Genomic DNA, 27825 nt, shown 5'->3' on the forward strand with positions numbered 1-27825 from the left:
ATTCTTATCTTTTGCAGCGTTCTGTGAGGGTCACACGAGATGAAGGACTTGAAAGGACCCGGCACAGAGGCCAAGTAAATCCTGGTCTTTCTTTGACTTTTAGACTGTGTTAAACCCGAGTCATAATTCGAATGGATTTTTGGAGTAATATACTTCGTTCTCAAAAAAGTCACTATGTATTAAAGGGCATCAGAAGCCTACAATAAAATGCAACGAAACCTTTTACATGGTAGAAAGGAGGACTGAGTGGTGAAGTGTGTTTTTGGAGAGCCGGTGGTGTGTGTGTGTGTGTGTGTTGGGGGAGTGATTACACACAAAACCAGTGAAGAAAAAAAATAGTAAAGAAAAGTCGTGGCACTCTAACACAAAGCAGGCTTCAGCTCTGGAAGTCAAAGCAAGCAGAGAACCGTGAAGGGCATTTCCTAGTAATGAACTCTGGGGAGTTTATCTGGAAGTCCTCTCGGTAAGGAATTAGATAAGGCAAGCAGGCAGCAGTAGGAGAGGCGGGAAGCCCACGCCCAGCGCCAGGGAGAAGAGTCTGATTCAAGGAGAGAACTTCCCCATTTCCCCCTGGGGTGCAATCTGCTTGGTGGTGGGTCCCTCTGGCATCACCAGCACACTCTCCTGGTGAAGTTGCTTAGAGGCTGAGCATGTGCTCATTCACTCTGTGCATGTTTATACTGTGCATATAGTATATGCACACATATACTGTGCGTATAGCTGAGCATGTGCTCATTCACTCTGTGCATGTTCGTTCTGGAGCCTGCTGTGTGCCAGGCTCCGGACTGGGTGCTGAAGACTCAGGTGGGGGTTGGGGGGTGGGTAGAGCCCACAGCCAGCGGGGTTAGAGAAGGCTTTTTGGAGGAGATGCCTGAACTAGCTTTAAGGGCAAAGAGTAATGAACTTGGCCCAAGAGCCCAGGTAGAGGGGGGAGATTGACAGGGACTTGGCATGGGGGATGGGGAAAGGGAGGGAGGTCAGGGATGCTGTCCTGGAGTCTGCACAGGGAACTGGTGGCTGGAGTCTCCCCATGACGATGATGATGACAGGGAGCCAGAGGAGAGCAGGTGGGGGTTGCTGGGTTCATTGGGGCAAAGTCCAACCTCCGGGCTGGAGACGACTTGGGTGGAGGCGTCATCAGTGTCACAAGAGAGCTGGAGCCACAGGGGTGTCAGAAAGGACAGAAGAGCGTCTCTGGCAGGCTGGTTTGAGAAGTAAGGGTCCCAGAGAACAGGCAGAGAGGGAGGGTGGGAGATGAGGGAGAAAAGGCAGGCCAGAGCTCACCAGAGACCTTGGATGATGGAAGGGGAGGTGGGGAGCTGGGTGGGGACAGGGTGTGGGGAAGCTTCTAGAAGCTTCACTGCCATGGGGGTGTGCAGGGTGAGTACATTTTGGGTGAAATGAAGGTGGCAGAAGCGTGTGGCAGGAAGGTGGAGGACGCCCCTCTTGGCACTCTGTCAGGCCTCGGGAGGGCAGGGGACACTCACAGGAGGGCTGTCGCATTGCGTGGAGAGACAGGGGTCTGGTGGAACTATCAGTGGCCCCCACAAAGGAAAGAGAGTGTTTCAGAGGCTGATCATGACATTCAGGGAATGGCCAAGGGCACAGAGGGACTGTCACTGGCATTGCAGGTGCCAAGAAGCCAAGAAAGGAGGTACCTGACACTGTGGCTCTGGGGACAGTGGCCAGTTGGAAGGCAGAGGAAGACCTGGCCCCAGGGCCACGCGTCCTGTGTTATGGGGGTGGGGGGGCGTGCAGGGACTGGCACCTCCAGCCAGGTCCCAGGTCTCGATGAGGGCAGACTTCCAGGCCCGGGTTTGGAAACTAAGCAAACGTGGGGACTCACCAGGGTCGCCTCTTCTTCCAGCCTTGCCGCGCCGTCCGGGGGGTCCTAGACAGGAAAATAAGGACAGACTGGTTGAGAAAGGAAGCCAGTGGGCTTGGGCGCAGCAACCCCGGTCTCCCCCCAGCCCTGGCGTCCCCGGGCCTGCCCACTGCCCTCACATCCGTGGTTCGCTTAGTCTCTCACAAGTCATTCCCCACCTGAAGAGACTGACTACCCAGAGACTCAGGAGGCAGAAGAGTCTGGAGCTGAGAAACCTGGTCTAGGAGAAGAATAAAGCCGGAACTGAGAGTCCCCTTGCCAAAGGCCTGACAAGTGCTTTTTAATATTCCCTAACATAAAACATCAGAGACAACACATCCCATAGAGACACTATCATGGCTTCCAAATGCCAAAACTCGGTAACATCAGGTGCCGTCCTGTCAACTGACTGACTGTTCTTACTTCGCTGGCTAGAGCCTTCGGCACCTCCCTCCCCCACGGACCCGGGGAGCTGCTCATGAATTTCTCCTAATTGATCGTAGGTAATGGCCACACCAATGTGCAACGTCCTCCATCTATAGTTTTTTTTTTTAAGTTTATTTATTTATTCATTTATTTTGAGAGACAGAGCACGAGCTGGGGAGGGGGAGATAAGAGAGGGAGAGAGAGAATCCCAAGCAGGCCCCCAACCTTCAGCGAGGAGCCCAGTGAGGGGCTCGAATTCACAAACCACGAGACCATGACCTGAGCCCGAACCAAGAGTCGGATGCTCAACCAGCTGAGCCACCCAGGCACCCCCTCCATCTACAGGTTTTTAAGCCTTTCTGAATTTGTGACTCGGACCACCCTGGCCTCCGCCTTCTCCCTGCTCTGCCCACGTGGGTCCCCCCCACTCAGCAACCACAACGCTGAAGGAGGGGAATGCTGATCAGCCAGCCCCTCTGCCCCAGGTCAGGGGTCCGTTTTCTCAGGTGCTGGGGAAAAAGGTATGCAGAAGTGAAGTCATGTGTACTAGACTTCCATTTGAGATGGCATGTGATACCTCTCCTTCCACGGTGCCCACCCACTGCATGGCGGCCTGGTGGGACACGGATAGGGTAGATCCGCAGATCCACAGGCTATGCCTGTATTACAAGGAACTACCCCTTCCTATAAAAGTCGACCTTGAACTCCCTCCAAAATCCCTCAGCACAACCACAGAGGAGAGACTGAGGCTGGCCACAAATCAGGTCTGAGGCAGGATGGTTTACTAAGAAATTCATGTGTATGAACTTTCCTTCCTTTCTCTTGTTGTCAAGCGTGCAGTCATGGGGCACCCTGGCCCAGGGATCGGGACTGGGCATAAAAACAGAAGCAGCCCCAGGTCAGTGGCACTTCTAGACTTTTGTTGAGGCACAGTCCTGGATGAGGAGGAGGGAGCATCTTTACGGAAAAGAGAGAGAGAAGAGAGAGACTCCGCTGGATGTGGAAGATGCCCCTCAGTGCTATGTTGACTCTAAAACCTTTGCAGGCCTGGGGGTGGGTGAGGATGGATTTCTTTTTTTTTTTTTTTTTAATGTTTATTTATTTTTGACAGAGAGAGTGCAAGTGGGGGAGGGGAAGAGAGACAGGGAGACACAGAATCTGAAGCAGGCTCTGGGCTCTGAGCTATCAGTACAGAGCCCATTGCAGGGCTCAAACCCATGAACCACGAGATAATGACCTGAGCCAAAGTGGGCCGCTTAACTGACTGAGGCACCCAGGCGCCCTGCTTTTTTTTTTTTTTTTTTTAATGTTTATTTATTTTTGAGAGACAGAGAGACAGGGCATGAGTGGGGGAAGGGCAGAGAGAGAGGGAGACACAGAATCCAAAGCAGGCTCCGGGCTCTGAGCTATCAGTACAGAGCCCGTTGGGGGCTCAAACCCATGAACCACAAGATCATGACTTGAGCCGAAGTTGGGCACTTAACCGACTGAGCCGCCGAGGCGCCCTGAGGATGGATTTCTTGCCAGTCTCATGGATGGGTGTTTGAAGTCAGCATGGTTAAGCATAACTTATTAAAGATGAGAAATGCGCTATTTCTTGCACTCTTGAGTTTGCCATTCAAACAAATTTTCGTTGTGTTCAAAGACACAACATAAAATGTACCATCTTAGCCATTTTTAAGTGTCCAGTACAGAAGTGTTAACAACACACACATAGTGCAATGGAGCTCTAGGACTTTGTCATCTTGCAGGATTCGAAACTCTATCTATGGAACAACTCCCCTTTCCCTATTCTCCAGCCCCGGGCAAATTCTGCGTTGTTTCTAAGAGTTTGCTTGTTCTAGGTGTCTCATAGAATGCAATCATACAGTATTTGTCTTTTTGTGACTGGCTTGTTTTACTTAATGTAATGTCCTCAGAGTTCATCCATGTGGTAGCAGGTGACAATTTCCTTCTTTTTTTTTTTATGAGGTGAATAAATATTCCACTGTAAGCATACACCGCTTTTTAAAGTTTTATTTATTAATTTTGAATAAGAGAGAGAGAGAGAAAGCACAAGTAGAGGAGGAACAGAGAGAGAAGGAGAGAGAATCTCAAGCAGGCTCTGCACTATCATCACAGAGCCCAAAGTGGGGCTCAAACTCACGAACTGTGAGCCGAAATCAAGAATCGGATGCTTTAAAAAAAAGAAAAAAGAATCGGACACTTAACCGACTGAGCCCCCTGGGCACCCCCATACACCACATTTTCTTGATCCATTCACCTCATCTGGTGATGGACACTTGGGTTGCTTCTACCTCTTGACCATTGTGAACAGCACTGCAATGAACATGCGTGTGCAACCATCTCTTCAAGATCCGGGTGTCAATGCTTTTGGCTATATACTTGCAAGCAGAGTTGCTGGGTCATACAGTAATTCCATTTTTAATTTTTTGAGGCACCTCCATCCTGTCTTCTATGCTGACAATACCATTTTATGTTCCCACCAACAGTGCACAAAGGCTTCAATTTCTCTACGGGCTCGCTGACCCTTGTTATTTTGTTTTGTCTTGTTTTGTTTTGCTTTTTGGTAGTGGCCACTCTAATGAGTATGATGTGATATCTCATTGTGGTTTTAATTTGCATTTCCTTAATAATTAGTGATGTCGAGCATCTCTTCATATACCTGTTGGCTATTTGTATGTGTATGTCTTCTTTGGAGAAATGTCTATTCAAGCAAGCCCTTTACCCATTTTGTTTTAATTTTTTTTAATGTTTGTTTATTTTATTTTTTTTAAGAAAGAGAGAAACAGAGAGTGAGAGGGGAAGAGAGAGAGACACACACAGAATCCAAAGCAGGCTCCAGGCTCTGAGCTGCCAGCACAGAGCCCTACGCGGGGCTCGAACCCAAGAACTGTGAGATCATGACCTGAGCCGAAGTCAGACACTCAACTGACTGAGCCACCCAGGCGCCCGCCCTTTGCTCATTTTTTAGTTGGATTTTTGTGGTCATTGTTGAGTGGCAGGAGTTCCCATCTTCTGGATATTAACCCCTTATCAGGCACGTGGTATGCAAACATCATCTCCCATTCTGCAAGTTGCCTTTGTGCTGTTGATTTTTCCCTCTGCTGGGCTGGAGTTTTTAAGTTTGATGTAGCTCAGTTTGTCTATCTTTGCTTTTGTTGCCTTTTTAACCTTTTGAGTTAATTTTTATCTATGGTGTGAGGTAAGGGCCCTGGTGCTTCATTCTTTTGCCTGTGGATATTCAGTTTCCCAACACCATTTGTTGAAGAGACTGTCTTTTCCCCACTGTATAGCTTTGGCATCTTTGCTGAAGATATTTTGTCCATATAAAGGATGCACCCCTGAGTTTTGAGAGCAGAAGCTCATGCCAGTTACATGGCCCTTGATTTTCCTTGATACTGGACACAGCCCTTGAGTTTTGTACTGGAGTCGCCCAAGGGCCATGTCGACTAGGTAAGGCACTCTCATAACAGAGTAGTGAGGGATTTGCAGTTCACGGAGCACCTCCATGTCCATGACCTCAGATGGGACCTGTGATGCCCATGTTGTCCGGTCACCTGCCAACCTGACATCTCCCCGTTGACATCTCAGGCCCACTGAGGCCAAAACATACATCCCGGTCTCCTCCCCAGCTCCTGTATGGGGCTGACTGGGCCTGGGAACCTTGTACAGCTGGCCTGGTGTTAGGCCTTCTCTCCTCTCAGGGCACATCTGTTTTCAGGCAAAGCGAGAGTGTGGGAACAGGAACCCCCACTGGCACACACAGCATCACGCTCCTCTGCTTGTAGGAGGGAAAAGGCCCACGTTCACTCGCAAGGCCCAGCGCCCTGGCTTCTGGCTTCCGGGCTTTCACCAGGTTACAGAGGCTCATGCTTGGCTCTGCCTCAGGCTGAGCTCTTGAGGGACATGGCAAAAAAGGGGCCCGTGAGTGGAAGAGTGAGCCAGGCTCTTCCTGGGCCTGAGAGCTAAAGCACACCATGGCTTCCTGCTGGTCACTACTGGGTCTGACTGTAAAAGTCTCATCTTGCATAACTCAAGCCAGATGAAGACATTTGCCTTCGCCAAGGCGGCTGAACTAATGGATTTGTCTGGTGGTTCTCCCAGGTGGCACGGTTAGGCAGAAGGCTTGATGAAGAGGGGGGCTAAGCAGGCGAGTGGCTGCCCAGGCAGAGTGGGACGCCCACCTCCCAGAGGCTATGGACAAGTTCCCAGCGGGCCTGGAGTGGGGCAGGGCCTGGGTATTGCTGGGCACCCTGGGCCTGTGGGGCTGCAGGACCTGGGTATTGCTGGGCACCCTGGGCCTGTGGGGCTGCAGGCTTCACAGGACTCCCAAATGAAAGGGTCTTGGTAGAGAAAGAGAAGGAGCCTGATGCTTTTGAACCCACTCTGAGGCCAGCCCAAACCAGATACTGGAGTCTTCTGTGTGAGCAACTCACAGATTGACAACTGGTCAACCCTTTGTGCAAACAAACAAAGGAGGGCCCTGGCCCAGTGGTTTGCCCCAGAGCTTTCTCCTCATTGTTTTTCTTCTTTTCTTTCCTTTCTGGAGTGGGGGAAAACCTCTCCCATGGCTAGCACAGATTCAGACATCCAGGTTGCCCTGGGAAGCATCTGGAAGCATGTTTTGAGTGGCCTGCCTACATACAGATGGGGAAACTGAGGCTTTCCGGGGGAAGACAGGTCTTGCCCAAGGATGATGCTCTTGGGAAAATGGTTTCCAGCTGGAAAATCCATCCATGATGAAGACCAGCTTCTGCTGTTTTCCCCACCTCTGTGCGGAACCCATACACTGCTGGGTCGGGATTTGGCAGCTGTGGGGACCCCAGTGTTTAACCGTGAATGCTGCCATGGTGGCACCTTGGAGGTGTCCTTCCAGAGGCTGTGTGCCACAGACACCAGCAAGGCAGTGGCTGCCTAGGAGGGGAAAAGACATGACTCATGAGTGATATGTAAGCTGTTTACCTGGAGGAGTTACTCAACCTCTCTGAGCCCTAGGTTCCCAACCCACGAGGGTGAAATTTTAGGGGTGATGGAATTATAGCTGCCTTGCAGAACTGTTAAACAGAAGAGCTGTCAGCAGACACACCAGCTTGGGGGGCACAAATGAGGTGCCTATTTGGGATCCCAGTAAGTAACTGGCTGGAGGGGGGCCTTTGGGCCTTCAGAACACGGGGTCCTGATGTAAACGGGCTCTCATGTGTCCACCAGGGTGGGTAAAGCTTGAGACACAGTGGCTCTACTTCAGGGACTTCATGGGCAGGGCTTTGTCTGGGGATTTTCCATGTCCCTCCTCGCGGTCTAAGGAGCTAGGGATCAGGATGCAGGGGTCAAATGGTTTGGGAATGGGGTTCCTGAAAGAAATCCTCGGTTTTCAGGCCAAGCCCCGGCTCCAGATTGCTGTGGAATGACCTGTGACCACCAACTGCACATGAAGTAACCAGGGAGAACGATGGTTTTCTCGAGCACTGTTCGAAGCCAGACAAAATGGAATGATTTCTAACTCATAAAAATCTGGAGAACTCATGCCACCGACCAGCTCCAAAGGGGGGGCCCAAACCCCAGCAGGCTTCCCTTGGAGGTGTCAAGCCCAAGGATGTAGCTCTCAAAGCGGTGGTCTCCTCAAGCCTCGATGGCACTAACTGCCCCCAGGACCCCTCCTCCAGCAATGTCTGCCTTACTGCGGCCCTGGGGCTGCCCGCCCAGCCAGGCCCTTTACGGGCCAGCCTGCCCAGGCCCGTGTTCTGTGGGCCACTCAGCCCTCAGCCCTTCCCATGCTCCTCCCTCCTGCCAGCCCCTAAGGCCAGGTGGCTTTTTGTGTAATTCATCTTATTGAATCTACATACAGTTCTAGAAAACGCTTTCATCCCTTCCCACACCGTTTTCCCTAAAGACTAGGGAAAATGAGGTTCAGAGATGTCAAGAAATGCTGCCAGAGGCAACAGAAAAGGTGGAAGCAACCCAAATGTCTATGGATGGGTGAACGGATGAAGAAAATGTGATGTATGCACACAACAGAATATTATTCAGCCTTAAAAAGGAGAGCATTCTGACATGTGCCACAATATGGGTGAACTTTGAGGACATCACGTCAGGTGAAATCAGCCCATCACAAAAGGACAAATACTATTATGATTGCCCTCATACGAGGTACCTGGAGTTGTCAAATTCATAGAGACAAAAAGAAGGGTGGTTGGCAGGGACTGGGTGGGGGGGCATGGGGACTTAGTGTTTAATGGGGACAGGGTTTCCTGTCAGGATGATGAAAAAGTTCTGGAAACAGATAGTAGTGATGGTTGAACAACATCGTGAATATACTTCATGCCACTGGCTTATAGCACTTAAAAACACAGTCAAAATGGGGCACCTGGGTGGCTCAGTCAGTTAAGCATCTGACTCGATTTCAGCTCAGGTCATGATCTCGCAGTTCATGAGTTCAAGCCCCACGTCGGGCTCTGTGCTGACAACATGGAGCCTGCTTGGGATTCTGTCTCTCTCTCTCTCTGCCCCTCCCCTGCTTGCTCTCTATCTCTCTGTCAAAATAAATAAACAGACATTTAAAAAAACCAGTTAAAATGGTAAATTTTATGTTGTGTATTTTACCAAACCTAAAAAAGGAACTGTTCCCAGGGTTCTCAGCTCCCAAGGACCAGAGCATGACGAAGAACTCAGGGGGGCCTCACAGAGACCACAGAAATGTTGTTGGCAGCGTGGCTAATGACTGAAGCTGCATGTCTACCGAGAGGCTGGCACTGTGTAGTCACAGGGGACGGTGGCATCCCCAAGGTCACACATTGAGGAGATGGCAGAATAGGAATCTGAACCCAGGTCTCTGTGACTCCAGTGCATTGTCCTCTGAACTCTTCGGTCGTTGTGACCAAGGCCAAGTTCTTACCATCATCCCAGGATGTGGCCATAGCCTCATGGGCATCGGAGGCCCCTTTATCTGACCTTCTTCCCAGAACTCTAGGACGGGCCTGGGGATCCAGGGATGTGAACGCCCCAGACCTTCAGTCTGGAGGTCCTTGCGGTTGTCTGAGGCCCCCCGGCCATCACTGGGGTGCGCGCTGAGCAGAGAAGGCAGGGGAGGTCCCTGGATTTGAGCGTCTAACATCAGATCACCAAAACACGTCCCCAGATAATTTTGTTTTATAAGTTTCAGGCCAACCTCGGAGTTGAAAACTCTTGCCCGGGGGAGGGTAGCATTCTCCCTGCTCATTTCCTGCTTGGGCTAATGAAGCCCTCTGTCCCTTGCAGGAGTGGGGGCAGGTGTGTCCTGTGGCCACCTGGCAGGTTGCTTGAGCTTGGCCAGTACCGAGGGCCATGCTGTACTCTGGGAATTAAAATCACAGCTTCTTGCTCAGCACATACAGCTCATTCCAAAAGGGGTTTATTGTCCCCGCAGGCTCCACCATCCACCATGCTACTGGGAGCCCTGCTGCTTTTTGGAAGGTCCTGAAGCAGTTTGGAAGACCAATGCCACAGGCTGCTGGGCTGGTAGGGCAAATGTTTGCTTGGAACCAGGGTTGTGTCCAGGCTGGTGGCAGACTCCCACAGCCCCAGGGACCAGACCTGGCAAGCCCACTTAGATATCATGCCATTTACCGACTGAACGAACAGGGTCCATCGCAGGGGGTGGGGGGCAGGCTGGTGGTGCCCTGCACATTCACAAAGGGCCTCAAATGTGGACACTGTTATTCTCTCCAAAGGAGCGGATAGTCCTGGATGGCTCCAGCAGCCCCCAACAGTGTTTAATAAAAACAAGTTAGGTGGTACCATTTACTGAGTGCTTTACGGTTGGTACTAATCTTGGTTCACAGTATGAACCGAGCTATTCTTCATATCGAACCTATGAGGAAAACTACCATTATCATCTCTGCTTTATAGATGGAGACACTGAGGTACAGAGAGATGAAGTGACCCTCCGAGTCATACAGCCAGTAGTAGGTGGGGCCATGCAATGTAGGCCCTGGGACCGCGCGTCCAAACCCTGCTGCCTGCCTCCCGCACAAGAAGATGCTGTTGAAGGTGAGGGGTTCTAATAGTCCATGAGGTCTAGTACGACTTCTTTTTTTTTTTTTTACATTTATTTATTTTTTTGAGAGACATAGAGAAAGCACAAGCTGGGGAGGGGCAGAGAGAGAAGGAGACACAGAATCCAAAGCAGGCTCCAGGCTCCGAGCACAGAGCCCGAGGCGGGGCTCCAACTCACAAGCCGTGAGATCATGACCTGAGCCGAAGTCGGATGCTCAACCGACTCAGCCACCCAGGTGCCCCTGTCTAGTACCACCTCTTGGGTTTTGTTATTATTATTATATGTGTGTGTGTGTGTGTGTGTGTGTGTGTGTGTGTGTGTGTATATATGTATATATATATATAAATATAATGTTTATTTTTGAGAGAGAGAGAGCAAGCAGGGGTGGGACAGACAGAGAGAGGACACAGAGGATTCAAAGTGGGCTCTGTGCTGACCACAGAGGGCCCAATGGGGGGCTCAAACTCAAGAACTGGGAGATCATGACCTGAGCCAAAGTCGGATCCTCAACCCACTGAGCCTCCAGGCAATCCTGTTATTAGTATATTTTTATTTTTTTTGACGTTTATTTATTTTTGAGAGACAGAGAGAGACAGAGCATGAGTGGGGGAGGGGAAGAGAGAGGGAGACACAGAATCCAAAGCAGGCTCCAGGCTCCGAGCTGTCAGCACTTAGCCCGAGGCGGGGCTTGAACCCAGGAACCGCGAGATCATGACCTCAGCTGAGGAAGCCGGACACTTAACCGACTGAGCCACCCAGGCACCCCTGTGATACTTTAAAAAATACTGGGAACCACACAAAATGGAAAGGGCCTGGGGATGGCTCTCAGAAGCCTGTGAATTAAATACTGAATTAAAAGGCTACATGCTACCACCAGCACTGGAGGCCTGGAATGACTCGGGCCCAATTTTGGCATGTTCTCCTCACGCCATCTGAAGTGCCTGCCCTTTCCAGGCTGGTTCCTCTTCTTGGGTCAGGAGAGGCTTTACTAAAGCATTTAAAACAGGATCAAGGAGTTCAGACCTATTACTCATGCGGGTGGCACACCAAACCCAAGAACCATCTCCCGTGGGTCCTGGTGGGAAGGGCTCAGGCAAGGTGGGGGGAGGGGGCAGACCTGCTGACACTTGCTGACCCATGCAGGCCACACGCTGGGAACTTCTGCCATCTCTCTTGCTCTCTCTTTTTACTTTAAAGAGAGAAAAAGAGAGAGAGCGAGAGTACGACGGCATGTGCGCACTTGAGCATATAAGCAAGTGGGGAGGGGCAAAGGGAGCGAGAATCCCAAGCAGGTTCCACGCTCAGCGCAGAGCCTCACGAGGGACTCAGATACCACCACTCTGGGATCATGACCTGAACTGAAATCAAGAGTTGGACGTTTGAGCGACTGAGCCACCCAGGCGCCCAGCTTCTGCTCTCTCTTTAAGCCTGATCATAACTCAGAGATGTGGATATGATCGGCCCTGATTACAGAAAAGGAAATTGAGGCCCAAAGGGAGGTGACCTGTCCAAGTCACAGAGTTACTCAGGGGCCAAGAGGTGGGCTCAGGTCTGCCAGGGCTCTTGTTGGTACCAAGGCTGCCCTGCTAAGTGCCTTACTTTTGGGGAAATGGGCTGTGGTTTAGGCACCAGACCTAAAAATATGGAATGTCTCATCCAGACACAAGAGTGAGAAGGACTTAGAAAGGAGAACACAGGTGGATGGTGTTCAGTGACAGGGCTCATGGAAGGGCTTCTGGTCGACGATGTGTGGGGCTGCCAGGGTCCTGTGTCTTAGTGCAGAGACTTTAGGGGACTTCTTGAAGGATCCTTCTGAGTGACGGATGTAAGGTACATGGGTACCCCATGTTGGGGCCACCCGGTCACAGGCCATTTCTTGGGCTTAGCAGAGTGCCCTCCCCACTGCCCGTGACTCAGGCTACGGAAGGGACTAAGCAAATTCACACAAAGAATGAGGGTCTGGGAGATACCCTGGCACTCCTCTCCCATGGGGCTCAAAGCATCTCTGAAGGGTAAAGAGGCCCTGACCAGCCAGCTGGCCTGGACTGGAAGAAGTGTGTAGGGAGGGACTCTCTACCCCTGCCCGGGCTCTCAAAAGGTGGAGGTTGGGAGGTTAACCTGAATATGGAAAGAGCTGGTGCCCAGGCAAAGAAAGATATTGGATACCAAGAAATTGCGGCTGCCCAGGCGGGGAGTACATCCGGAGCACCAGCTGTGGGTCACTGGTGTTAGGTACAAAAGCTTGGGGTCACTCTCTGGGGCTCGGCCAGACCCAGATCTGTGCTGGTGCAAATCAGCTTCTCCCCAGAGCCTATCATCTCCTGAGATCCTGTTTCCTGTTGGAAAACAGGCTCCAGAGAGACGCACAGAAACCAGCACACCCCAAATATACCAAATTCCTCAACTCCCCATTCACCCCAAAGCCTTAATCACTGACATATGGGCCAATGTGTATCCTTTCGAACTTAACGAAGGCCAGGATTTATTGCTTGCAGAGAATGAAAAGCTTTTTATTTTTTATTTTTTACTTTATTTTATTTTGAACTTAAAAGCCATTCATGAGAGCTTTGATTTTCATGAGAACGCCTCATAACCTGCAGGTTAACAGCCCCGCCCTGCCCCAAGCAGAAGGTCCTAGAAAAGGGCAGGTGAGGCTGGGCAGCTGGAGGTCTTTGGAACGTGGCCAACATGGTGTGGCCATGGACTTAGGGAATGACACTCAGGAAAAAAGGTGGCCACTTAGCCCGAGCCACCTGCTTCAAGGTGATCTGACCCCGTGGGCCCTGGACCTTGGACTCTAGGCTCCTTGGGACAGGAAAACAAAGCTTCCTGGAGGGAAGGCCATGCCAGCCGCCAGCAGGGCCTAGGGTGTTTTAACTTATGCATCTAGTAAATATGGGGAGCCAGTGGGTGCTAGGGTGACCAACCATTGCAGTGTGCCCAGGACTTTTCTAGGACTTTTAGGCAAATTGGGATAGGTGGGCACTCCGGCGGGCAGCCGGTGAGGAAGGAGGCTCTCAGCACTGCCTATGTACTGCCTGCTCCCCCTCACTCCCCACCCTCTGCCACAAGGCCTTCCTTCTGCTTCTTGAATTCTGCCCGGACTACTCTTACCTCAGGACCTTTGCACGTACATCTCTACACGGCTGACTCTTCACTGTGCCTTCCCTGGTGACTGTCTGAAGTGGCCTGCCCCTAGGCACTCTCTGTGATATTTTCCTGTTTTTATTTTCTTCCAGCCACTTCTCTCTATCTTATTGATTTTATTTGCCTTTTAGGATTTATGGTTTCTGTCTCCCCAGTAGAACGTCAGTTCCCTGAGGACTATTGGTTCATGAATGGGGCCTGACACATGGGCTGGTGCTGAACAAATGGTCAGGGCATGAATGAACTCTGTTCTCGTTGTGGGAGAGCCCTGAGGTCCTGGGACCCTGAAGACAGACAGCAGGAAGGACGCAGAGCCTTTTTGAGTCCAGGAGAAGGAGGAGGGATATAAACTCTGAGGCACCTGCTGGCTGATGTGTGTGCAACCAGACCTCATGTAATTCTCACAGTGGACCCACGGGGGCAGGGACACTAGTGCCCCTTGTTACAGAGCGAGGGAGGGACAAGGGCTACCCAAAGTCAATAGGCCCCACAGCCTGGGCCCACCGACAGGACTCAAGTGTGAAGAACCTGCTGCAGCTTCACAGACCACTCGCTGCAGAGGAGCCTAGAGCCAGTGTGGGAAGATTTGAGGGGCCCCGAGGGGCTGCTCCCAGCACTATTGACTCACACTCTCAAGGGGCCTCGAGTAATTCACCATTTGTTTTTCTTGACCCCCAGGGCCAGGGCTGAGGCCCACACTCCCGCTGGAGAGTTTCAGCTGTCAAGAGCCGGGTCTGATTTCCCAGGCCCTCATTTGCTGAGTCTGCCTGGCTCAGAGGGGACTCCACCCGCTTCCCTGCCACCCAGTCAGCGGCTCCCTGCCCTTGGATGTTGTTGGGCCCTTACGGAGGGCCTGGGACCTGCTCTCCCTCCACACTCAGACAATCGGGTGCCAGCAGACCCTTCTACTTCAGCACTTGTTCTTCCTCCTGACCCTGGGGCGCTCAGTAACACTGGGCCCGGCCATGTTTAGGGCAGCGTTATTGTCTGACCAGCTTTATTGAGATAGAATTCACACACCACACAACTCACCCTTTCAATCTATTACACTATAAACATTTTTATTCTCTCCTTTTTCTAATGTTTATTTACTTATTTTTGAGAGAAAGAGAGGGTGAACCAGGGAGGGGCAGAGAGAGAGGTGGGGAGAGAATCCCAACCAGGTTCCATGCTTCCAGCTCAGCACTTGACATGGGGCTCGATCCCACAAATCGTGACATCGTGACCTGAGCTGAAATCAAGAGTCAGAGGCTTAACTGACTGAGCCCCTGAGGTGCCCCTCATTTTTATTATTTCTGAAAAATAATAAGTGGTAAGTTTATTTCTTAAAAATTGTGGTCACCGAAAAGTGACTATCTTCACCATTGTTGAGATACAGTTGAGCAGCATTAAGCATGTTCACGCTGTTGTGCAACAATCACCCCCATCCGTCTCCAGAACTCTCTTGTCTTGCAAAACTGAAACTCTGTCCCCATTAAACACCAACTTCCCATCCCCGATCCTGCCAGCTCCTGGCCACCACCTCTCCCCTTTCTGTCTCTATGGATTTGCCTGCTCTAGATATGTCATATGAATGGGATCGCACAGTATCTGTCCTTTCATGACCAGCTTGTTTCACTCAGTCTGAGGCCCACAAGGGTCAGCATCTTCTTCCTTTTTGGGGCACATGGGTGGCTCAGTCGGTTAAGTGTGCGACTCTTGATTCCAGCTCAGGTCATGATCTCAAGGTTGTGAGACTGAGCCCCCAGTCAGGGTGGTTCTCTCCCAAATGCCAGAACATCATCGAGGCGTGGTCAGCCGCATAGAGCACCTGGTGGGATTTCATACCTAGAGGCAGTGCTCAGGAAGTGTGGGCAGGTGCATCCACTCACGTTCCTGGGGTCTGCCGGGTAGATGATGATGCTCTTCTCTGAGACAGGGAATTCAGAGGGAGAAAGGAACTGGGGACAGTGATTAGGCTGTTCAGTTACTTTCCACCAGCACTGGTGAGGGACTTCTGTCTCAGCTCAGAATAACCTGTGGCTGGAGCATGAACTCTGGCAGCAGACCACCCTGGGCCAAATCCTGGCCTTGTCACTTGACGCTGTGTGACCCCAAGCCAGTGACTTGCTCTCTCTGAGTCCATTTTCCTCCTCGATAGGATGAGATAGACGGTGGCTGTGGAGAGTACATTAGGATTGACATGACAGAGCTCAGAACAGCACCTGGCATACAGTAAACACTTACTAATCCTAACAGTAGTAGGAGCAGAAATAATCTCTGGTGGTTTATGAGTTTTGTAAACTCACAATTGGCCTCCAGCCTCCATCCCCTGAGCACACAGAAGACAACATAGCACCATAGAAAGTACCTGAGGCTTGTAATATTTTGTAGGAAACAAAGAGATGTTTAAAGAGAGAGAAGAGGGGCGCCTGGGTGGCTCAGTCGGTTAAGCATCCGACTTCGGCTCAGGTCATGATCTCGTGGTTCGTGCGTTCAAGCCCCGCGTCGGGCTCTGTGCTGACAGCTCAGAGCCTGGAGCCTGCTTTGGATTCTGTGTCTCCCTCTCTGCTCCTCCCTCACTCACGTTCGCTCTCTCTCTCAAAAAAAAAAAAAAAAAAAAACCATAAAAAAATTAAAGAGAGAGAGAATAAATCAATTGGTTTTCCAGTGTGTTTGCTGGACCAGCAAATTATACTTATAAAAAATGCAAATTCTTGGGTCACTCCAGCTCCACTGAATCTGAAACTGGAGTGGGGCTGAGCCCCCAGCCACCTGAGCACTTTCAAAAGTAACCCCAGCACGCCCCCTCCGCCACACTGCCTCCACCGCCAGCAGTAACTGACCCAGGAGCTGCCTGAGTCTGGGGACACCCAGGCGTCTCTGGCCAGAAAATAGCATGTGAATAGATGGGAGAAGCCCCAAGCAGAACCCATTTCTTTTTCTTTAAAAAAAAAAAAAAAAGGAAAGAAAAGAAAAGAAAAAAAAGCAAGTGTTTTGGAATTGGACACAGCTGGCTTTGAATCCCAGTTCTGCCATACACCAGCTGTGTGACTTGGGACAAGTTCCTTTTCTCTAAGCGTCTTTTAGTTCCTCTGCAGGGTAAAATAACTCCCACCTTCTTGGCTGGGATGTGGGCACACTGCCTTGTACATGGCAGGTCCACAGGCAGGAGCCCCCTTCCCTGCTCCCCATGGCATCACAGCACCCCTCCAGAGCTCTGGGAACAGTCCAAGTAGCACTGACGTCTCCCCATTACAGAAGCCTGATGGAGAACTGTGCTCCACTAAGATCCTGAGCCCCGGGGTCCACTAAGATCCTGAGCCCCACCTCCTAACACCATCACATCGGGGGTAAGGACTTTAATATCTGAGTTCAGGGGGGACAAACGTTCAGGTTATAACAATGGTGCAACACGGATGAACCTTGAAGACATTATGCTAGGTAAAATCAGCCAGACACAAAAGGAGAAATCCTGTGTGATTCTTTATCAGTGAAATAGCTAGATGTCTAGAACAGACAAATTCATAGACAGGAAATAGATTAGAGATTACAAGGGGTTGGGGGAAGGGGGAATGGGGAGTTAGTGCTTAATAGGTACAGAGTTTCTTTTGGGGCCAGTGATAAAGATTCAGAACAAGACAGTGGTGATGGTTGCACATTATAAATGTGCCAAATGGCCACTGAACTGTAGTACATTGAAGAGTGGTTTAAAAGGCACATTTTATGTGTAATTTACTAGCATTTAAAAAAGTAATATAGTAACAAAATGTGGTATATACATACCATAGAATACTGTATACTATTCAGCCTTAAAAAAGGAGAACCTTTTTTTTAAATGTCTATTTATTTATTTTGGAGAGAGAGTGCACAAGTGGGTAAGGGGCAGGGAGAGACAGAGAGAGAGAAAATCCCAAGCAGACTCCATGCTTTTAGCACAGAGCCTGACTCAGGGCTTGAACCCACAAACCATGAGATCATGACCTGAGCTGAAATCAAGAGTCAGACGCTCAACTGACTGAGCCACCCAGGCGCCCCTGTCTTACTGGAAGCCTCACAATGAGGCTTGCCACAATGTGGCAAGACACTATTACCCCCATGTCATTGCTATGGATCTGCAACATCAAGAAGTTAAGTTACAGCCCTCAAATCACAGTCAGGAAGAGAAAGAACCAGAGTCGCCCTCACTCTGTCCCTGCGGGTTCCCTACGAGCATCTCTCCATGGATCGATGGTCACAGCCTCCTCCGTGGCTCTCCTATCTCCTGTCATTCTCTACCCAGCAGTCAGGTCCTTCAGAACCACAAATCTGATCCCACCACTTCCCTTTAAAGCCATCCATGGGCTCCCCACTGTCCTGGAGATACACAGTCTGAGCTCCTCAGCCTTTCCGGCTGAGCCAGGTGCCCCCTTCTGGCCTGCTCTGCCCACCCCCCACTGAGTTGTCCTCCATACATCTCTCCTGGCCCACCTTTTGCTAGAACCCCTGGCCCAGAACATGCACCAGCCCCTGAGCTGTGTTGCTCATGTCTCCAAATGTCCTTTCTCCCATTTCTTGCCAGGAAAACTCCTATTCATCCTTCAAGACCTAGACAAGTCATGGACTGTCTTCAGGGAAGACTTCCTCACTGCCCACTCTTGGGCCCAGGGATAGTCACTTGCTACAGTACCTGTTAGGGCACTGGGATGGAGCTGTCTGCCCATCTGTCCAGTCTGCCTTGGTCCTCTAAGAGCGGGGTCTCAGGCCCAGGCCAAATCCAGCTAAACTGGACCAAGGTGGATGGTCGCCAGTGGCCCTGTAAAGTCCAGGGCGTCCACCAGTGGCTTGCATCTGGGTCTGATCTCTGGTGGGCACTGGAAAAGAAGATGCGCTCTTTTCTCCTTTATTGTTAAGCACTTGTGACCGTCCCCCTCTGCCCCCTGGGGTGGGAAACCGCCAGTTTATGAACCCAGGGCAAGGTCTTTCTAGCCAGGGCTGCTGGAAACCACTTGGGGCAGATAGAGTCCGGGTACACTGCTCTTAACTGCTCTCCGGGGACAGCCCTGAGCCCCCAGATAATTAGCCACATGTGTGTGGGAGACAGGCCTGTTTTTTTTCCCAAGGATTTATGAGACGGGGGAGTGTTCTCATTGACCTCCATTTCAGGAAAGGCCTCTTTCTGGAACACTTGCCGAATATATTCCATCAACAGTAAAGCACATATGCTCACAGTAAGCCTGCTTGACATCGTCATACCCGGCATATGTTTCCTGTCTCCTGCGCATTTTAGCAACTCGCTCTGGGGGCTGCGTGTGTTTCTGAGGGTCCCCAAACAAAGCTGCGAAGGAAGCACTTATAATTTACCCTTCATGAAAGCCATCACTGCTCTTTCCAAACATACTTAGAAGTGGGTTCAAAGTTTATTTAGAGAAAAAAAATTTTTTTTTTAATAGACAGAAGGAGAGTGTTTGTGAATTCTTTCTCCCAAGCCCTCCCCCTTGGGACCCTGGGAACAACTCCTCAGCTCACAGACACGGACACGGAGACCGTGAACGTGTGGCCATGGGGTCCTCTGTCCGCTCAGGTGGTTCTCGAATTCATCTTCTGTTTACTCACTTGTTATGCTTTTTCCACCTCCATCCCACTGCTTTTCTTTTCCTTCTACTCAGGCACTGTTACCTCATCATAATTCATTCATCCATTTAGCCCTCCGTGGAAAAATGGCTCAATACATAGTATTGGGTAAATGAGCGGTGTTACTTATTCAGGCAATCAAATATCCACCTGGATATTTGTTCACCTGTCCGTCCATTGAATTATCCATCTTCATTCATCCATCCTTTCGCTCATTTTTCTGTCCCACATTAACCCACTCTGTGCCAGGCACCTGGGATGGTCACAAGGAGCTGGGAGGTGACAGGCAAGCAGCCAATCACAACGCAGCATGGGGAGTGAGGTCAGGGAGATGGGCAGGTGCAGTGGGGGCCCTGGGGAAAGGTCCAGGATGCCTGGGATCGGTGCCGGTACAGAAGGGAAGGCAGAGCCATGCACAGGTGGAAAACTTGCCCCGCTTCCCTGTCTCCCAGAACCCACGGGACAGCAGCATGGAGTCCTGGCCACACCACGCCATGGCCTGAAACTCCACCTGTGCCTTATAGACGTGTTATGTCAGAAACAACCCTCTTGACTGGGCCTGTTCAAATCTGTCTCTGTCTTAGTGTATTTATTTTGAGAGAGAGAGAGAGAGAGAGAGAGAGAGAGAGAGAGAGCACACAAGAGCGAGGGAGGGGCAGAGACAGAGGGAGAGAGAGAAATCCTAAGCAGGCTCCGCAGTGCAGAGCCCGAGGTGGGGCTCGAACTCATGAATTGTGACATTATGGCCTGAGCCAAAATCAAGAGTCAGATGCTCAACTGGCTGAGCCACCCAGGTTCCCCTGTCTCTCTCTTATTGATCCTTACAGTAATCCTGTACATCCACCCTGGAGGAACCTGGGGCTTGGGAGAGGGGAGGGGCAGACAGGATGTGACAGAGCCCACCTGTCAAAATTGGAGGACTAGTGGTCAGTCTAGGTAGCTCACTGCAGCCACTGGTCAGTAGGTGGCCCTCAGGACAGCTCCAGCCACTGGCTTATCTGCTCCTCTGAAGGCTTCCAGGGTGCTTGGGACTTGGGCTTGATTGCTTGGGGTCGGGGTTCTCCCTGCACCCCATAGGTCCCAGAGCTAATGGGACATCCTTGGCAGATAAACTGTGATCCCTCTCCAGGAAGCCTAGGCCTAAAAGTCCCCCAACCTCCCCAACCCCTGGCCCAAACCCTGCTATGTCACTGCCTCTCTTCTCCTGGCCTTGGGCCAAGGGGCTAAGGAAGAAAGCCTCACTTGCAGAGCACGGACCACGCAGGCCAAATTCCAGGCTCTGGTCAGGCCCTGGGCTCTGGGTCCTGCAGAGAGCGTGGCCATGGTCCCAGAGAGAGCATTCTGGGAGCTAGCTTGCCCAACACTGCCCCACCTGGGCAAGAATGGCAGGCAGTCCCTCTGCAGGGCCTCAGAAAGAAAGAAGTTATATTCAAGTCTGCTCAGAGGTCTTTAATGTTATGTGGTACATTAATGATCGTGTGGCTCAATTAATTTATTAAAAAAACAACAACAGAAAAGTACCATTTGGTGAAGACACACAGCCTAAACCAACCCTCATGGATGTTAGTTCTAGATGCTTAAAGAGGGAACTAACCTGAGGGACCTGTTAAATAAATAAGAATAAATAAGAATAAATAAAAGAATAAAAAAGAAATAAAATAAAATGAGAATAAAAGAAAAAAAAGAATAAATAAATATAAATAAATAAGAATAAAAGGAGCCTGCCTGATAGTTAAAGATGGGAGATGGGGTGTATCATACATTTGGCTCTACTATGTCCAGAAACCTGGGCTCCAACGGCAGAGAAGTCAGGAAAGGAAACACAGTAGGAAAGCAGTAATGTTTAGGAAGCTGGGAAGGAGCCAATGAAGGGTTATTGCCTGTGCAGAAGTGGGACAGCCAAAACTTGAAGCCGGCAAACACTCAAGAGTAACCAACCCACAATGCAAACACCCAAAGCACTCAGGACCTGGCAGCACCAGTTACCTGGTGAGCTGGAATCTAGACCAGGGATCTCCAATTATAGTCCAGGGTCCAAATCTGGCCCACCATTGATTTGTATAAATAAAGTTTTATTAGGGCACAGCCATGTCCACTTATTTATGGGCAGTCTGTAGCTGCTTTTGTGCTATAATGGCAGAGTTCAGTAGTTTCAACGGAGATGGTATTGGCCCAGATACCGGATGGTATCTGGACAGGTGTCCTTCTTCAAGCTGGGTAGAACCCTGGTGTGTGTGGAGGGGGGGGTGGTGGTAATTTTCTGGAGACAGGAAAATAGTGTCTTGCATATAGGATGCCAGGCAAAATTGAGGGAGGAATACTATTAACTGAAAGTTGACACATGGAATGCGGAGGACCCCACCCCTCTCCTTCCTCAGTAGGGCTCCAGGACACGGGCTACCAGGCCCTTGATTCCAGGCAGAAGATGAGAAGGCTCTTCCTAGGGGTTCTGATGAGCCTAGGAGAAAGATCCAGCCAGCTCACACCCCCGTGAAGCCACGGTTGACCAGCCCCTTCTGTGCCCATGGAGTTGCCAGTGGGCTTTTTAGGTTTCCACTATGAAAAATGAGCCAAAGGTGCTGGACATTTGAGACAGCCTCTTAATGAAAGACCGAGGCCAAAACAAGTGGAGAAAAGCAACTCAGAGGATACAGATTTTCAAAAACACAACACTTAACAACAACAATATGTTTGGAGAAATGGCTGATATATCCATGAAACAAGATCAGAATGCTATTAAAAAGAAATATGCATACAGAGAAAGAGAGATACCATATGTTTTCACTCTTATATAGATCCTGAGAAACTTAACAGAAACCCATGGGGGAGGGGAAGGAAAAAAAAAAGAGGTTAGAGTGGGAGAGAGCCAAAGCATAAGAGACTCTTAAAAAGTGAGAACAAACTGAGGGTTGATGGGGGGTGGGAGGGAGGGGAGGGTGGGTGATGGGTATTGAGGAGGGCACCTTTTGGGATGAGCACTGGGTGTTATATGGAAACCAATTTGACAATAAATTTCATATATTGAAAAAAAAAAGAAATATGCAGAGAACATTGGCACAAAATGTGTTGCAAATAGAAATCATGGTAGTAAAGTGTGTTGCAAATCAAAATTATGGTAGCAAAGATTTAAATTTCATTTGAAGTACAGTTGCAAGAATAAGTCTAAGAAAGTTGCAAGAATAAGTCTCCAAGAAAGCAAAACAATAGGCCAAACGGATGCAGAAAATAAGACAGAAGAGATAAGGAAATCAGCACAGGAACAGAAGAGATAAGGAAATCAGCACAGGAAATCAGGAGCAGCCTAGGTACTGTCCTTTCTGCCAATAACAAAAACTTCAGAAAGAGAGAAAAGAGAACTCTGGAGGGGGAAATCATTCAAGACATAATTCAAGAAATTTTTGCCTGAGAATGCAGCTCAGTGAAAGAAAATAGACCTTGCTAACAGACCAGGCACTCCATCTTGAAATTTCAGAACACTGGGGTAAAGGAGATGATCCTGAAAACCTCCTGCGAGAAAGTAGCAGATTTCATGCAAAACAACAGAAAAGGGGAGGGCTCTGGACTTCTAATAGATAATGACTAAAATGGAAAAATCAAGGGGTGCCTGGGTGGCTCAGTCGGTTAAGAGTCCGACCCTTGATCTCGGCTCAGGTCATGATCTCGTGGTTTGTGAGTTTGGGCCCCACATCAGGGCCCTGCGATGACAGTGCAGAGCCTGCTTGAGATTCTGTCTCTCCTTCTCTCTGCCCCTCCCCCACTCATTCTCTCTCCAGTCTCTCACATAAACTTTAAAAAATATATAAAAATCAAGAAGTCACAGGATATTCATGTTATTCAGAGGAAGGTGATAATTTCCAACGGAACCCCACTATTTGCCAGGGACTGGGGAGAGAACAGGAGTAAGCTAGGCACAGCCCCCACCATCATTACAGACTAGTTGGGGGAGACAGGTGTTGGCTCAAGGGTGTTACCAAATTACAGACTGGTAAGCGCTATGAAGGAAACGTACAGGAGGGACCTCCTACAGTATGTCGTAGGTGAACACAGTCTGGCCTCTGCAGGCTCCAGGTTTCCCTGAGAAACTTTTGCTTCAGATGAGGCCAGGCAGCCCCTTGGAGCTGACTGGGCAAAGAGAGGAAGGCGTCCCAGGCAGGAAGGACAGCAGGCACAAAGGCCCTGCCATGACAGGTAGCAGGGCCTCCACCTTGCACTCCCATCGGGTCCCCCTAGAACTGATGGCTGGGCCTCACCCCCCACAGAGTTTCTGGTTTCAGTAAGTCTCAGGGTGGGTCTTCAATTTGTAATTCGAACAATTCCCGGATGATGTTGACGCTGCTGGCCCAGAACCAGTTTGAGAAGCATTGACCTAAAGTCCGTGGAGCCCAGTCCTAAAGAATTTGTGTTTTATCCTTCAGGCCAGCGCTTCTCAAACAGGAGGCTTGTTGAGAGAGCAGATTTCCAGGTCACCCCCAGAGATTCTGATTCCCAGTCCTGGCAACGTGTACTGACTTGGATACCCGTGGTCCCAGGGGTGGGCGGGGGCCACTCGAGGGGTGGGAGCCAGGGGACTGGGCGGGCACCTGTTGCAGCCATGCGTGAGAGTGACGATGGGGCCTCACAACTCAGGCAAGGGACTAGAGGCAGAGAGGGCATTCAGACGGCAGGACTGAGGACTGATGGCTTCAGGATGATAAAACTGAAGGGTGGGGGCACCTGGGTGGCTCAGTCAGCTGAGTGTCGGCTCAGGTCATGATCTCACACTTCGTTGAGTTCGAGCCCCGCATTGGGCTTGCTGATGTCAGTGTGTAGAGCCTGCTTCAGATCCTCTGTCTCCCTCTCTCTCTTCCCCTCCCCCGCTTGCATGCACACTCTCTCTCAAAAATAAATACACATAAAAAAAAAATAAAAAAACCCCGAAGGGTGTGCAGGAAAACACAGCTAGCCTGGGGCGGGGGGTTGGCTCTGGTCTTGGGGGTCTGGGATCTGACCTCCGGCTCCCCAGACAACAAGTGCTGTCAGTTCCAACGCCTCAAAGCCTCTTTGTCAGGCAGAAAGCCCTTCTTCTCCAGGTGGCCAATTTCAAGTTGCAAGCGTCAGCTGGATTTTTCTGCTCACGGCACCCCCGCCAAACCTGTTCACCAGTTCACTGCCAAACTGATTTCCAAATTTTATCAGACGAATTTATTCCCAGGTGAAAACAGCCGTATCTGATTTCTTGACTGTGGACGACGCAGTCAGGATGGAAATCTGCTGTGTCCGACTTTAGAATCCACCAGAGTCAGCTTCCATTTCTAAGACAACTGGACAGGGGTGCCTGGGTGGCTCAGTCAGTTAAGCGTCCGACTTCAGCTCAGGTCATGGTCTCTCGGTTTGTGGGTTCGAGCCCCATGTCGGGCTCTGTGCTGACAGCTCAGAGCCTGGAGCCTGCTTGGATTTCTTTCTCTTCTTCTCTCTCTGTACCTCCCCCCTCACACATTCTCTCTCAAAAATAAACATTAAAAAAAAAAAAAGACAACTGGACAAAGCCTCAGTTCTGACTGGGTCCCCTCAGATGGTGTGGGCTGGCCCCCGAGCCCCACCTGCTGCCCTGTCTCCCCAGGAGAAGGGCCCAGAGACTTTTGCTTTCCTGTTATTTTCAGATCCCACTACCTTCCCTCCCCTGAAAACTATGAAGTACTGACCCCCACATGCACTGTATCTCTGTGGGCTTTGACTTTCTTGGGTTTGTCCTGTCCCCAGTTCTCACTGTCTGTTCATTCAGGGCATGTCCTTCTCCTGGTCAAGCCATCGAAAGCCTTCCTCTGCATTCAGGTAAAGATCCACCACCTCCCCTTGGCCCACAACACACTCTGCCCCTGGGCTACACCTGCGACTTCATTTCAAATCCCCCAGCCCCGGTTTAACCGCACGGACCTTCCTTCCGCTCTTCCCGTGTCCCCACCCCCATTCCTGCTTCAGAGGAGGGGTCCTCGGTCTGGGAAGCCCAGCCACCTCCCTGTGGCTGGCTCCTTCTGTCACCCGGGTCTTAGCTCAAATGTCACCTCCTCAGAGTGGCGCTCTCTAATGGCCCTGGCTCATCAGCTCCCCACTGTCTTCCCCACCTCATGTGTCACCTGCCCACTGTATGTCTTCATGCTGTGAGAATATAAGCTCCTTGACAGGACAGATCTCGTCTGTTTTATTTCCTAGTGCTTGGCGCTCAGAAGTACTTGTTGAGCGAACGAAATGAGAAAACAAAGACCCAACTGGGGCAATGACTTGCCCCAAATCACACGCTGTCACGGTGTGTTGCCTGTGGTTCCCCTCCCATCACCAGGGCATTGGTGAGGGCAGCTTGGGGAGGCTCTGTGTGGCCAAAGGAACCTTCTGGAAGGCAGAATTGCTGCTTCTGGGTTTCTCTTGCTGCAGAGCCTGCAGACCAGGCAACAAAGTGCAGGGTCCCAAGTAGAGGCTGTGAAGCCAAGTAGACCTGGGCTGAATCCCCGCTTCGCCCTGGGTAGGTCACCTAATCTCCCCAAGGCTCGGTTTCCAAGTCTGCAAACCCAGGATCTCTTGGCATCTACCTTCTCGAGTTGTGAGGCTTACATAAGAGCCACCACCGGGGCACTGATCACAGGCCTGTCACTTGGTAAATGTTGCAATAAAAATGAAAGAGGCCACTCTGCCTGCCAGGGGCCGAGGCTCGGAACTTACAATCCAGCCTGAGTCCTGTGTTCTGATGAGGGGTGCTGGCTGTGTGCCCCTAGGGTTCCGCAAACGGCCCCCGGGGGAAATCAGTGGCTTGGAGATGGTGCCCCATTGGGCAGGGTCCTTAGGCGGGTGGGGCTCTGGGGGCAGACAGGGCCGCCATCAGGAGGGTGCGGCAGGCACAAATGCCACAGGGCACAGGGGTTTGGACACAGACACTTGGCTTCTTGATTTCCGGCAGAGCTGGGACATCTGCGTGGTTTTTCATCTTTTAATCCCAGCTGTTATCAGTTGCTGGGAAATAGCCGAGCCCAGTCTCCATCCAAGCTGGCAGAACCTTCCTCTAAATTCCACAAAGAGAACAAAGAGTTCCCAAAGAGTGACAGCTGCCCAGGCTGGCAGCCCGGGGAGGGGGGCCAGGCCAGGAGGAAGGCACGTGCAAGCCGGGCGAAGATGCTTGGCCAGGAGGGTGGGCACAGCTGCCAGGAAGCTGCCCGCTGGCCTGCCAGGGACCACCCTGGGCTCTGGGCGTCTGAGGGCATCTTTTCTCTGAGCAGTGCCTTTGTTATCTGGGAACTCTGGAGCCTCCTGTAGTGTGAAGTTCCTGGGCCGAGACCACTCCAGGCAAGGTGGGTGGTGGTTTGGCGGGGTCTCGGCTGGGTGACCGCCCCCCACTTCCCCGGAGCGGTCGGGGGTCATTTGTGGCCGTCCCAAACCTTTCGGTCACCCTGTTCACTTCTGGACGCCTCCCCATGGCACAACCTTGCAACACTGGTTACAAACCTCCCCGCTTTGTTGGGGTGAGTGGTGGGTGTCATTTACAGCCCACTTGTCAGTCAGTCACATCTGAGCTGAGTTAGGGGGGCACAGAGGCAGGGCTCAGGGCTTCCGCTGTACAGGGAGAGGCAGAGCGATTCTGAGCCAGCAGCCGTGAGGAAGCTTCCTGATCTGGTGGGAGTGTTCTTGGCAGGCTGGTTCAGAGGTGGCTCTGGGAGCCATTCAGGGAAACTCCTGTCTTCCTTCATATCCCTTAATGAAGCTTTTATTCTTTTCTTTTCTTCTTAAACTGGCTTAAACTGGATTCTGTTGTCTGCAACTATGAATCCTGACAAAGTCCTTCCAATGACTCCCTGGCAGTTTTCTTTCTTTCTTCCTTTCTTCCTTTCTTTCTTTCTAATACATTATTTTTTAACGTTTATTTATTTTTGAGAGAGGGAGCGCGCATGAGCAAGCACGAGTGGGGGAGGGGCAGAGAGAGAGGGAGACACAGAATCCGAAGCAGAGGCTCCAGGCTCTGAAATGTCAGCACAGAGCCCGACGTGGGGCTCGAACCCAGAAACTGAGAGATCATGACCTGAGCCGAAGTCAGAAGCTTAACTGACTGAGCCACCCAGGTGCCCCTCTTTCTTTATTAAACTTTTTTTTTTCAATGTTTATTTATTTTTGAAGGAGAGAGAGACAGAGCATGAGTGGGGGAGGGGCAGAGAGAGAGGGAGACATAGAATCTGAAGAAGGTTCCAGACTCTGAGCTGTCAGCACAGGTGCCCCTAAACTTTTCTTTTTTAATGTTTATTTATTCTTAAGAGAGAGACAGAGCACAAGCAGGGGAGGGGCAGAGAGAGAAAGGGAGACAATTCAAAGCAGGCACCAGGCTCCGAGCTGTCAGCATAGAGCCCGATGCAGGGCTCAAACTCACAAACCTCGAGATTGTGACCTGAGCCAGTCAGACACTTAACCGACTGAGCAACCCAGGCACTCCCCTGGCAGTTTCAAACCCAACTGCCTAAAGGGATAAGTGGGTGGATAAGTGGGTCACATAGATAAAGGGAACAGACCCATTAGCAAAGACTTGCGAGGCAGCCTTTTGGTCTGTATTTGATACAGAAATCCAATTCAGAGAAGCCCTTCTTTACTAGGAGAAAGGGAAATGGAAGTCCCAGAGTAAATGGTGACTGATACACAATTTTAGGGCCCGGGAGACAATAAGGAATAGTGGAGATTGTGATGCCCTGGAGACACTATCAAATATCTAAAGGGGGCAGCTCTTCTGTAGTTACAATGAACCGTTTCCAGA

The 27825-nt window shown here is 50.7% G+C and overlaps 1 protein-coding gene across 1 annotated transcript in view; it reads right to left on the bottom strand.

The window, feature by feature from the left end:
* Positions 1-27825, bottom strand: part of COL23A1 (collagen type XXIII alpha 1 chain) — a 355860-nt gene that overhangs the window by 65107 nt on the left and 262928 nt on the right. The window contains exon 3 of the mRNA XM_019469645.2: positions 1847-1891. Within this exon, the coding sequence (XP_019325190.2) occupies positions 1847-1891 (45 nt within the window). The remainder of the gene's footprint in view (positions 1-1846; positions 1892-27825) is intronic.

Source organism: Panthera pardus, unplaced genomic scaffold, assembly GCF_024362965.1.
Source record: "Panthera pardus isolate Hobbes unplaced genomic scaffold, ASM2436296v1 HiC_scaffold_2, whole genome shotgun sequence".
In the NCBI taxonomy this organism is placed as follows: Eukaryota; Metazoa; Chordata; class Mammalia; order Carnivora; family Felidae; genus Panthera; species Panthera pardus.